Consider the following 13711-nt stretch of genomic DNA (forward strand, 5'->3'; position numbering starts at 1 on the left):
AGAAACAGACACTTCTTCAACCACTGTAAAAAGTGAAGCTTTGCATAGGCTTTTTTGACCTCGCACTGTGACCCTCATACCAGCATCCACAGGCTATAGGTCATGACCTCAAGAATTAGCATCATGGAAATAAGAGCCCTTCCAGGTTTAGTTACAGAACAGAACACTGTAGCAACAAACCCCTCAGTCTTCTCTAAACTGAACTCTGCAGCTTTGTTTAAACTCCACTAGAAGACAATAGATAACCCACACTTCAGTTTTCATTACTCGTACACTAAATCATCTCCTCTCCAGCTAAAGGTCTGAGCTCCCGCTGCACTATGAAAACATTCATTCAGTGTGGATCGAAAGCCAATATCATATTGCCACGAGATGATCCTATTAAAAGGTTAAAGAAACATCACTATGGAATTGAAGACTTTTGCAACGTTAAGAAAAAAAGCTGAAATAAGTAATCTCTGCTAAAATTCTATCTCCTAAGCAGGCTACTTTGCATTCACTTTCTCTGGAAAAAAAAAACCGCACATCACATGGTCTTTTGCAAGGCTGCACTCTTGCTAACAAAGCTCCATTTACACTAAATTTATAACAAATAAGCTCCATAACGAGCTCCATTATAGATTAAATCCTGAGCTACCTTTCTAACCCGGTCTTTCCATCAGCGAGCGCTCTGCGCTGCGTTCGCTGCGGGCAGCGGCCTCGGTGGATGTGCGCGCCCCGGGCGCTCGGGCGGCTGTTCCCCGCCAGCCGCAGCAGGGGGCGCCAGTCCCCTCGGCCTCGGGCGGCCGCGGCAGTGGGAAAACAGCGCGGCGGGAACGGCGGGGAAAAGGGCACGAGACTCACCTTTCTCCGGGAATTCTTGAGGATAACTGCAGAAAAAGAAGAAGAAGAAACATCAGAAAGCAACGCACACTTGCAAACCCACGGCACGAGGACATGGCACAGAACAGCAACCAGTTTTCAACAAGTTTAGTGGTCGAAACTCAGTGCTGCAAGTTTTCCTTGAAAATTCTGAAGTCTTCATCTTTGGCTTAAAGTATTTACTCAGTTTTTCTTTTTCCTTTGCAGCTGACAGAATCTCCAGTCAGTTCAAGGAAGACTTGAACAAAACCACATCCAGACTGCACAGCCTTTTCTAGTAACATACATCTGCTCAGATATCTTAAGGTATAAAAACACACAAGCGCATCTATAATTTAAGTAAACCTTTTAAATGTTAACAAATTCCACAAATTTTTGTGTGCAAGTAGAACCATTAAACATATTTTGAAATAAGCCAGTAGTTCAGTAGGAAAATAAATAAAAAAATCAAAAATACTGGGTATAGCTACAGTAAATTTACAGAAATCCAAGTGAAAATTGATTAATAATTAACCAGAAAGATAAAAGTTAAAGCATGCCAAAATAAGAATTCCTTGTCAAATAAGGAGATCTCAACTTTTATAATGCCTAGAAAACAACAAAAAAAATCATCCCAGAGAAAAACATAATTTCATACACTGTTTCTTTGGAGCTAAATCTTAGTATTTCAGAAACTAAAATAATTAGAGAATGCAGTTTGATGATACAGACAAATTATCAGGACAGAGTTATGTAGAATGGCATTCAAGAAGCATCCATGGGCTAAGAACTAACTGGCAAATAAAATGCAGCTGCCAAGATCATCTTTATGAACAATAAGCAGTAGCAAGGATATCAGTTTAGTCAGTACGGAGATGTTGGCAAGAAATGAGCAGAAGAGAAAGGAATGGTCTAGAGATAAGAAACTGAGAAATGCAAACAGAGATAAAAGGCCAGATCTAAGAAATCCAGTGTAGCAAGTGGCAGTAGCACAGCTAACATGTGGGATGTTAAACTCAAAGAAGAATGTGCATGTATTTTGTAGCCTGCATGAAAAGCAAAACACTGTTAACAGTGAATATTATTACAGGAAATGAGGAAGGTATTCGAAATTTAAATAAGATGTGAAAACATGGGGTCACATAAATGAATAGTAAATGATTCAGTGTCAATATGCCCATAAATGCAGGTTCCCTCTCTTTGATATTTCATCATCCAAAAAAGCATCAGTCAGTCAAGAAAAAAGTCAGTAGCACTGTATCTGCAAGTCATCTGTACAGTCACAGGTAACTCAATAACCCAGAATGGAAAACCCAGGAAAGAAAAAATAAATAGATAAAATACTACTTTCTTAAAAGAAAATATGAGGGAGAGCTAGTTCCCTAAGCATTTACAGCCTGAATGAAAAGAACACAATATAAATATAAAATACAAGATTTTGGGACATATCTCATGTCTTCCTCCAGTTAGCACCCTCACCAGATGATTGTGCTGTCCTTGGAATTATAAACAAGTTGCCACAGGGGCAGAAGCATGCCATCAATGGAATGCTTAGGAGATAACACACAGCTGTCTTAGACCAGCTGAGTATGGTGATAGGAAGCTCATTCATATCCTCAATACATTATATTTCTCATGTTTTAATGAATCTTACCAAAGCAGAGGTGAAGAAAAGCTCTGCCCAACTAGCTTGCAATCAGGTTTCAGAATATTAAACAATTCAAATGGGACAAATAATTCTGATCCCACTGCTTAGTTAATTGTAGCAGCTTTGAGAAGACAAGACTTGAACCCATGCAGATTTTTTTTAAAAATCAGGACCTAGACAGATTTTTTAATCGTTAATAATATTCATTAAAAGATTGCATTAAACTTTAAGATATCTGTAAGTGACTTTCTAAAACAGTAAAGCCATGAAGTTCACTTACCTTGCCTTAATATCCTTAATCTTCTTAAGAAGAACTTCCCTTCTTTCTTTTGCTTTCTTGGATAGATTTTCTCCTTTTAGTATTTGGGAAACAAATGTTTCAACATCTAAATAAAGAAGAAAATAAATACACCTCAAAAAAAGACAAAATACTGCTGTAATGAGCTTGTTCTGATACTACTGTGAAAAAAATAAGAAAATTATTTTCAGCCCTACTCACAGCATAGTTAACAGACATTTTAGATTCTAAATGAGATACATTTGTTCTCTATCTACTTATGCTTAGCACAGCAAATCCTATGGTGACATTTGATTCTTGCTCACTTAATTATGCTACGTAAGTCCTAATAAATTGCAGTCCTATAACAATTACTTTCCATCACCTAAAGTAAAAGACAAAGCTAAAACATGGAAATAGCCTTTATGCATATATTACTGCCATGTTATTTCAGAAGTTCAAGTTGCATAGATGGTTGTGTAATTTATTATTTCAGCAGTAACACTTACCCAGATACTAATATAGCTCACTTACTGGTTACAGTACTTTCAAGTGTTCCCACAATGCCTCTGAAATCACTGATTGACTAAAGATTCATATCCAAAGCAATTCTGAAAACTATTAGGTAAGCAAATTAACCATATCAAAGGAGTCCAGCTCAACAGAGTACTTTAAATTAAGCACACCTCCACTTGTAAGATCACAAAGAAAGGCTCTAGCCTGCACTCTAAGTTTTAATTCTTACTCAGATTATACTTTTATACAGGCATGTAGAAACAAGCAATCCATAAAAGCTATCACAGTTCTTTTAATAAATATCCATTCCATAGGATAAAAAGAATGCAGTGTGTCTTGAATTTGTAGGAGTGTAACACAGAAGTATGTTTTCCTTATTGACTAAACAATGGCAAAAAATTACATTAGAAGTTTCTTATAGTTACCACTCAACATACAATTATCCCAAAAACAGAAAAGGAGAAATACAACCAAAAAAACCTGCTTGTTAACATAAACATCTCACCTCTGTGGGTAACAATTGCTCATTGAATAAGAGAAACCATTTGTGGGTAACAAAACACCTTCTCACAGTGCCTGCTCACCCCCACAGACACACACAGAGACACATATATATACACCTTGGCTCTCCCTGGATAGATGCAAATGCATATGGATAGTACTATTGTAATCCTATAACTTTTCCAATCAGATGTGACATTCCATTTTAATACAGAAACATAAATAACAGCCAATTAAGTCCACAACTGTCTATTTGCAAAAGTTTACATGAATATTTACAGCAGATTTCCAAAATTAAAAATTTAATTGCCTGCTTTTTTTTTTTATAAAACAGAAACATACCACCCTTTGTATTACAGGATGCAAGAAAACAAGTCAAAAGTTACCCTTCAAGAACACTAGCACAGCTATTACAAAAATGTTCTTCTTTACAAATAAGTCACTGGATTATTATTTAAATGTTTAGATTACTGTCCTCATCGAGTGCAGCAAAAATACTCCTTTTTTACAGTATTTTAGAGTTCTGAAGAATGACACTGATCCTCCTCTCTCCACAAGACAGAGAATCTTCCCATTACATTTTCCAAAGCAATCCTGAATGGGGGAGACCTTCACTCAGTTCTGTAGCATTCCTTCTTTAAAAGGACAGAAGGAAAGGCACTTAACATGTATTAATGCATCCTCCAGACATACCCCCAACAGCCTCTATACTGCAGACCAAGAATGCCTCCAGGGATTTTTTTCCAAGCCCATAGAAAAAGTACACATCTTCGTAAATTACAAGGTGTAATGGCCAATCAAGCTGGCAGAGGAGAACCCACAGAACCCAATGACATTGGCAAACTACAAAACTAAGGTCAAAAACTGATACTTTTACTATTCAGAGCAAAAATCAAAACAGTTCAAAACAAATCAACAGTTTTTCTCTCAATGAAACCCAACAGGATTTTCCAGTACAAAACTAGCATTCACTTGAAGAGGGACAGCCTGATTAAATATTTATTTTTCCATACTTTTATCTATTTATTTTAAAAATTAGATAGCAGCTTCAAAGTTCTACCTAGGCACCAACATACAAAATTTTAGAGGAATTAGTAATGTTTGTAAATCAGGAGCAATACTTGCATGATAACCTTTGGATACTAATTAATCACAAAACTTGGATTCAGAAGTCTTCATTTAAAGTCAGTGGGCTTCTTTACTTCTTGGAAAGGCTCAACCCAGGTGAGAATTCTGCCATCTCAGATTCTGACTGTCAAAGCTTTATTCAAACACAAACATTGAAATAACACAATTAAGGAGTATGTGGGGAAGAGAAACCAAGTTGATTATTATAAAAAAGGATTACCACTTTTGGCTTAAAATATACTGTGGATACAAAAATTTCAGGACTAACTATATTGCTGAGAGATTTTGTTGTTTTCCAGAAAACCTTGGACTTCAAAAGCAGAAATAATAGAGAATTTTCAACCACGGAAGAACAGGGCAGAAGTAGATGCTCCATTTACTCTCAGTATAAGTAAAGTTGGAGGAGAGAGGTAGAAAGAGAGCAAGCATATACAAGTTTGTAATTTCTAAACATCAGCAGTTGCAGAAGACATCCCTGGGATGACTTCCCTCTCACATGAGTATGTGAAACAAGTTCTCCAAGCTTAGGTGTACCCACAGTCAGGGTGCACTGTTTTCATCATGGAACACTATTACTTCCATATGTCCAGGGATACCATATGGCTTGATTCATCACAACCCCAAAATACAAAGACAGATCTGACATACACATGATGCTAAAGAAGCAGTTTACCTGAAAATTACATTTTACTGTATCATTTCTTAGCTACTCAGAGTTACACAGTATGTTATATAATCTTGTTTTCATTTACTGTCGTAAATCCATCCAGGATGTACCAGATGCAGAAGATGAGTAACATCCTAAGCTTCTCTGGACAAGAAGCCAGCAAGTCATCTAAGTTATGATCATCTCTTCACTTCCTGCACTTCCACACTGTGGAGGAATATGGACTGCCTTAACATAAGGAAATGTTCCTGTAATTTCTCTGACCTTCCACAAAGTGATTTATGTAGGAATTAGAACAGAACTTGGGAGTTCAGCATGGCAGATCCAAGTTCAATACAGTAAACTTCAAAGAGAAGCAGCAAAATGTACCCATTTCTCACCACCATTCTAGTCACATACTTCCTTCTCCCCTCTCCAGGATGATCCACAACCTGGTCTCTCCTGTACTAGTTTAATGATACTCAGAAAACAAAACTCCTCAGAAGCACTTCAGTGTAGACCTTTTTCATGCTTCAGCAGCAGCTGATCCGTCAAGAAATTTTAAAAGGAATGAAAGATAAAATCCAGAAAGAAAACCTCTTTGAACAGATTTCTGGCAAAAAAAAAAAAAAAAATTACATGTTCCCATATTTTTTTCCTAATGAATTGAGTGGCTATTTAGTATCACACATTGCAGACATTTACTTGGTTCCACTGAAAATATGAAAATAAAAAATAAATTTTAAAAACAAAGCAAAGAAAAATACACAGTGGAAACCTACTTCACACCTTTTTCTTAAGCTCATGTGTTAGACTGCTTGATAGCTTAAATGCCCATACTTGTTGCTCTGTTTCTTAAAGCCTGTGATGTTAAATTTGCTTGCCTCATACCCCAGAGGAATTATTTGCCTGCATGAGATGAACAAAAGCTACCAAACTGAAAGATACAGTTGATACAAATCACTCAGAAATTGCTCTGCCAATACAGGTTACAAACTGACCAAAAAGGAAAGTCACACCTCAGTCTAGCTCTGTCCACTTCAACCAGCTCATACAGTTCAAAACTTAAGTGCCAGTTCACAGAACAGTCAAAAGCCAAAAGCCATTGTAATTTCATTTTCATCTACAGTCCTTTTACAAGGAGAAAAGCTAAGATTTATTTTGCATTTCATTGTTAAAACAGTTTATGGTTCTCTTTACTTCAATTATTATAAACAGACAACACTGCAAGATTTTAATTGTTTTAAAGACTTTGGAGCTATTTTCTTTAATGAAGGCTGGAAACACACAAATGGAATTTTTCAAGAACATTGTAAATTTCTAGCCCAAAGCAAGTGCTGTGTTAAAGAGTGCTAAGCATAACAAATCATAGCACATTTGTTGTTTACAGGATTTAATACTGTAAATGTAAGTCACACATAATAAACAAAGGTACTTAGGACAGAACTACCTCAATTTTTTGTCAGGGTGGGCCAAGCAGATTCCCACAGAGGCATCCAAAGACTATGTGCTGGGTCGTTCTTTCTCCCCTCCTCCAGAAGACAACCAAAATGTTATCCAATCACATTATCAAGAAGTTAATCACTCCATCACAGACACATCAACTGATGAGTTGACACCATCCAAATGACAAGAATCAGAAAGTGGCAATGAGATAGGAGCATCTCCACGCACATGGCAGGGCCCATGGTCCAAGGAGAAAGCAGGCTGGTTTGGAGGCTGGACACACACCCATCATATGACCAGGGACATTCCAGGGGATAACCTGGCAGTTGTACTGCCACTCCCACGAGAAGGCAACAGCAGCTCAGCAGAGCAATTCCTGCAGCCACCAGCCTTTTCTCTCCTCTGTCTCAAGGACCCAGAGAGCCAGCAGCCGGCTGCCAGCCAGGGAATTTGGGACGGCAGGCCAGAGAATTTTGGGAGATAGCTGCAAGCTAGGCACATTTATTACACGCAAACTGTCCAAAGGTGACCAATATTAAACAGACTACCATGTATCTTTCAGCTTTACACAGGCTGGCATCAGAAAGCAATTAATTAATTTGATTTCAAAGTTGTCATGCGATTCATTAATAGGGAAAAAACCTGAAGACAAACTGCCAAGCAATAGCTGTCACTGCCTGTTCTCTTAAATAAAGAAATATTAGAGGATTTTGCTTTTGCTCTCCCCCTGACTTCACAACTGTTTTAAAGCCTCTCTCCAGAGTTTGCTAAATTGCCTTTTAAATATATATACACTTAATCAGAAACAGAACACATGATGTAAAATAAAAGTGACTGAACTTCAAGATGTCTAAAAATACCACATTTATCCAGCCTGACAAGAAGGTGAGCATTCCTTTTAGTGCAAAGTCCTGGAAAGGACTGCCTTTAAAAACTGCTGTACCTTAAATCCCCAGAAGCAAGGTTATGTTGCTGTGTTGACACATACAAAGTAAGTATGATGAAAATGTTGACGGTCAACAGTTTTATTAGTGATTTTAAAAACAGAAGTATACACAAATTGCTAAGACTCCTCAAATAAAGTAAATCGATAAGGCATGTCTTTCAAAAGATTAAAAAAGAAAAAATGTAATTAAGTACTATATATATAGTTATATATCTATCTCTAATCTCATTGGATGAGTAGTTGGGCATCCTCTCTCTACATTAAAGAGGTGAGAAAAGATGAAGCTGTACCATATTAAGCATATAATGAAAAAAAACCACACCAGTACAAATCATGATCAAGTTACAAAGTAATTCCAAATTAACTATAATAAAAAATGTTAAGGATTAACCTAAAGATTTACACTGTATGCCACATTATGCTGTGTCTATTGTGGTTTGTTGACATATGATTATGAAAGAAACGTAAACCCAGTCAGATGAGAAAGATAGACTCCATGTTAATTGAAAAAGACAAACTAAGTGAATAATGAGTATATAAAAAATAGCCTATGCCATTTTTATCACCCATATATGACACTTATTCCCAAATTTATGGCAGAGACAATTGAACTATGTTTCAAATCACTGGAGGTTATTTCTTACCAGGAGTCCCTCTGCGCATTTTTTTCACCTCACTGTTTCTAATCTTACTCTATTACTACAGAAACACATACATACTACCAAAGCTGTAAATACACGTCTACTTAAAAGATGTCTACAATGATCCCCCTGGTTTATCTTGTACAGATGGATTCTTCAGCAAGAACTGGTATTTGTTAAAGCTTTGAAAACAGGGAAACTATACTTTTTAAAAAGAGTTAAGTTTTAAACAACGGTGTGCTTTTAAATTTGAACCAATCAATACAAAAGAGCAACACTGTACCCAGAAGGCTTTTTCTATGATAGGCATGTAAGGAGAAAGTCCAGGAACAGCTGACATGGAAAATGAAAATGAAAAGTTTGTTTTTTGGGGATTGGGGTAAATATAACCAGCATAGTCCAAAAATAAAAGGTAAGCAACTCATGCACTGGATCCAGTGTCTTGTAGATTTCTTGCCTTGAAATTTTCTGCAAGCTATTTCCAAGGTGCAACTAAACAAGTAGGTAAACATATAACTTTGAAGAAAAAAATAAGAGGAATCACACAGAAAAAGGTGATCTGGACAATATAACTAAGCATTTAAACAAACTGAATAATATCTGGGTAGAAATGATCCTTAGGGCAGAACATTAGTTTCTATTTAGATTTGGGGTTTTGCTTAACAGAACAAGGAAAATTATATTAAGATGGGATATAAGGTTCCATATAAACTAGAGAAAATTTTATCCCATTTTCACAGTAAAAGTATTTGTAATTTTCAAAATACGAATACAGAAGATTCAAACAAGAAATACTGCCAAGTGTGAAAGGAAAATTGAACAAAAGACAAAGAAATATCACCCATACTACAGTCACATGCGTCATGAACAGGGGAAAAATATAAATGATACACATATCTAACGATCATGACACCACCAAAAGCTGTGAAAAAATAAAGAAGTCTTATCTCCAACTAAATCTTTGTACTGAAAAAACCTCTAGAATTTTTTTCTAGTCAAGTTGACTGAAGAAACCAGTCTGGTTTACATTACAGAAGAAATAATATTCCCTTGGGGGAAGAAGGAGCCTTCAAACTCCTCCAAGGCTATGAACAAGCCAAAACTTACTAAGGAAAAATAGATGTCAGCAGGCCTCCAATAATCTATGTAACCAGCAACAATTTGAGGGGACGTAAAAGAGAAACATTCCACTTTGCCAGACACCCACAAAAATATCACATAAACACAACAGACGATGCCTTTTCAAAGAGGCAGGGATGGGCTTCCTTCAATAAATTCCACTGTCTCAAGCATCATCTGTAAGTGCAGGGATATGGGTGGGGAATTAAGAAGTTACATACACTACCATACACCTCTGAGGTGTAAAGAGGGAGATAAGAGAGCAACAAACTTACTTTTCCCTCCTACCAGGAGTTTAACTCATGACCAGAGGACTCTGTTTCTTTCTCCAGTGTTTTCCTCCTACCACTTGAACAAGTCAGAGAAGACAGGATGGGATTGTGCAATCCCAATAATCCTCTGCAATAAGTCTATTGCCACACTGACCTTTCCCCTTCAACTTTACAGAAACGGCTTCCTCCTGTTTCCTACTAATGCAGTTAGCCCTGAGCTCAAGCTGTGCTTCTGCCTGGAACATTTCAGCACCACTGATATGCAACTATAATGACCCTGCCAGCATGTGTGACAGAATTTGTTTTTGTGTTAAAGATATAATATTGTTGAGGTTCAAAGTAAAGCACTCACAAGTCGGAAAATTTCCTGTGCAACTTTAATTCATCCCCTGGTGTGTTTATTCCCATTATCGCCATGTTTAACTACAGGAGCACTTAGTATGTTTTCCAGTAGGATCCCTACTTGTTCAGCATGGCGGGTGGACATACTCCAACCATCAATCAAGGGTAAGCAGGGATAAGGAAATCCATATGATCATTCCTCCACTTGTTGCAGAAGTTGGAAATAATAGGCAAAAAGGCCAAGAAGAGGAGGAAGAGCAGAAGAGCACAGTATTTATGAGATTTTGCACCTGTGAGGGCCTCTCTTCAATGTGAACACCAGACTAAAATTCAGTGCTTGTCGCTACCCATTAGCTGCACATTCTCAACTGAACCCGATATGAAGAAGTGCCTGGCACTTGTAATGGCCACTAACACAGACATCCAACTCATTATTATCTGGAGAAACCAGCACAACATGGGGGCAGGTGAATTTGAATTCTAATTCTGTTCCACCATTGATTATTTTTTGCAATCCCAATCACATCTTGTTTATTATACTAATTTTACCAATGGGAAAACAATATTCCCTCATCTCAAAGAGGTGCTGGATCAATAACTGTGAGCCATTAAAATAATACATTAAGAAGCACCCTCGAAGAAGAGCATGCAGAAATTAATAACTATCTACTAACTGTGGTCTTTGTATGGTGTAACAGTTTCTTGATGAATAGTAAAGATATTACAGAGCTCTCTTCCCTCCTGCATTACCATACTTCTTCACTACAGGAATAGTTTGAGAAAAAAAAAAAAAAGAAGAAGCCTACATAAAAGATTGTGAAATCCTACACATATCAGTGAAAGAACTGCTCATACAGTTTACTGGATGAAAGTTTACTGGATTACTCTCATTTCTAACTTGCATGCACTTGACTGATAACCTTAAAAAACTAGAGTTTAACACAAACTGTAAAAAGTAATGCCATTATTTATTTTTCAAAAGTAAGCAGGTTGCTTGATTTTAACAGCTTATAACCTTACCAGGTTAACCTTGATGGCAACAATTAAAAGCTGCAAACTATTAGTTACATGTAGTAATAATAAAAGAAATATTTAAAGATCATTGGTAAATTATTCCATTGCCGTCTTAACTTCAGCTCTATAGACAGCATAAAAAGAAAGGAGAAAAGTTAAAGCTGTACATACTCTACAAACATTAGATACCTGTGTATAACTGAGGCTGCTGCTCATAGCAACTCTGAAAGTACATTACATCTTGAGGAAAAATAGGCATTCTTTGTTTCACTTCAAAATACAAACTTCTGTGTCTCTCTTTCCATGGCAGACGGGATAAAGATGGGGAGAAGGAAGGAAAGACAAGTTGTGTACATGAGGTACCATGACTGAGAAAGAAATCATGATCTCAAATGATCCCATCTGCATCACATCCTTCCCCTCAAAAAAAATTATTTAAGCACTTAAAACATTGAAGAGTTTTAAGATGAGCTTCACTCAGTGAAACTAGTGAAAACAAACATATATGCTCTGCATCTGACCATGAGTTCCAGAATTCAGTATTGCCACAGAAAATACCAACATTTAGAAATGCTCTCTAAGGGTAATTATTTTTTCTAAATTATAAAGAATCTATTCCATCATATGAAATCATGAGAAGCCTTGCTTTTTCTTTTTTTTTTTCTGGTGGCCTTCCATGCAAATTTTAACTACAAATGGTATGATATGCAAGTAACATAGAAACTACAGTTAGAAAACACTTCAGACAGTTGGCAGAAGATGAGTTGTGGCAAGAGCAATATGTTTCAAGCATTAGCTCTTTCAATTAAAGTGTTAAAAAAAGAATAGCCTGCAAAGGTGATGAACTGCACTAGACTCTGGCAGGTGCCCAGCCATGTAATTAAGTGCTTGGCCTCAGAAGGAAGATTTCAAACAGCATGGGTAATTTGAATGGCAAAGTCAGAGCTACACAAGTTCCTGCGGCAGAATCAGAAGTTCTCAGAAGAGTCCCAATGAAAGTAAAATGGTTTCAGGATATCAAACTTTTTGATAAAGATACCGGAAAAGCCAACCTTTAAGTACACTGTTTATTTTAATTAACAACAACAACCTAAAAAAATTAACTACGAGTTCTTTGAGGTAAAAGATAGCCACTCGCATTCAGAATTCCGTACTAACATCATAACCTTTCACGGTGAGAAATTAGCCCATCCCTACGCTCCAACGCATCCTGAGAGCATGGACAGTCACGGTCAGAGGTGTGTGACTGATGTGACAATATTCCAGCAATTCAGCAACACTTTCGTCCGCTCCTCAGCTGTTCAGCGGGGAAGTTCATTACTTTTTTTCGGCTGATGCGGGCAGTCTGCTCTGCCAGAACAGCCCGAGGGCAGAGACTTCCTCTATCCGGATGGCTCCGCGGTCACCCGGCGGTCACACGCCCCGCACGCCTGTCCGCGGGAGCCCCCGAACACCTCAACCCGGCTGGCGCCCGCAGCCCCCTAACGCGCTCCGCCGGGGCGGGGGGGTGTCGGCTCCCGGGAGCGGACGGGGGCTGCGGGCGCCCCGGCGGGAGGGGGCCCGGCCCGCTCCTTCCTCCCTGCGGGGAAGCGAGCCGGAGCGCTGCGGCTCCCCACGGACGGGCACGGGGGGAGGAAGTAGCCGGGGAGGAGGAACTGGGGGGATGGGAAAGAGAGAACACCCGAACCCGTGCACTGGAAGCCATCGCCCGGTGCCCACCGAGGCGCGCTCCGCCGCGGCTCCAGGGGCTGCTGCCCCCGCACGCCCCGGCTTCCCCGGCCCGTCACACCCCCACCGACCCGCCCCCCTCGGCCTCCCCTTCGCCCGCCCCCCGGGAAGGAAGCCCTCCCTCCTGCCCTCACCTGCCAAGAGGCTGCAGACATCCCCGGGGACGCCGGGAGCGTCGGACATGGTGCGGGCGGCGGGGGCGGCCGGGGACACCCGAAGGGCGGGGCTGGACGGCTCACACCGCCCCGGCCCCGGCCCCGCGGGGAGGAAGCGGAGGCCACGCCCCCCGCCCGCAGCGGTACGGCCGCGAGCCATGGGGGGCGGGGTTTATCATCACCGGGGCGTGGCTTCCCGCCACTAAGGCGGTGCTTCGGCTAGCTGGGGGCGGGGTTTCACGGTATTGGGCGGAGCTTCACGCTGCGGGGGCGGGGCTTCCCGCCTGCTCGCTCCCCACGCCCCTCGGCGCCGCGCTTGCGCTCCACGGCCCTCCCCCCATGTTTATGGCCCACCGTGAGGGCGCCACCGCCCACGTGACCGCTGTGGCGGCCATGCTGCGTGAGGGCACCGCGCGGGCCACCCACCCCCGCCAGAAGCAAACGTGGCGCCCAGCGCCGGCTCCCTCCGCGCCTTCCGCCCCGAAGGGCAGG

At 40.0% G+C, this 13711-nt stretch overlaps 1 protein-coding gene across 1 annotated transcript in view; it reads right to left on the bottom strand.

Annotated features, from left to right (window-relative positions):
• The window catches only part of SKAP2 (src kinase associated phosphoprotein 2), a 120261-nt gene extending 106912 nt beyond the window's left edge, over positions 1-13349 (bottom strand). The window contains exons 1-3 of the mRNA XM_059845336.1: positions 13199-13349; positions 2769-2874; positions 844-869 (exon numbers count right to left, since the gene is read on the bottom strand). Of these exons, the coding sequence (XP_059701319.1) occupies positions 844-869; positions 2769-2874; positions 13199-13247 (181 nt within the window). The 5' untranslated portion in view covers positions 13248-13349. The remainder of the gene's footprint in view (positions 1-843; positions 870-2768; positions 2875-13198) is intronic.
• Positions 13350-13711: the final 362 nt, after the last annotated feature.

This window comes from Haemorhous mexicanus, chromosome 1, assembly GCF_027477595.1.
Source record: "Haemorhous mexicanus isolate bHaeMex1 chromosome 1, bHaeMex1.pri, whole genome shotgun sequence".
Classification (NCBI taxonomy): domain Eukaryota; kingdom Metazoa; phylum Chordata; class Aves; order Passeriformes; family Fringillidae; genus Haemorhous; species Haemorhous mexicanus.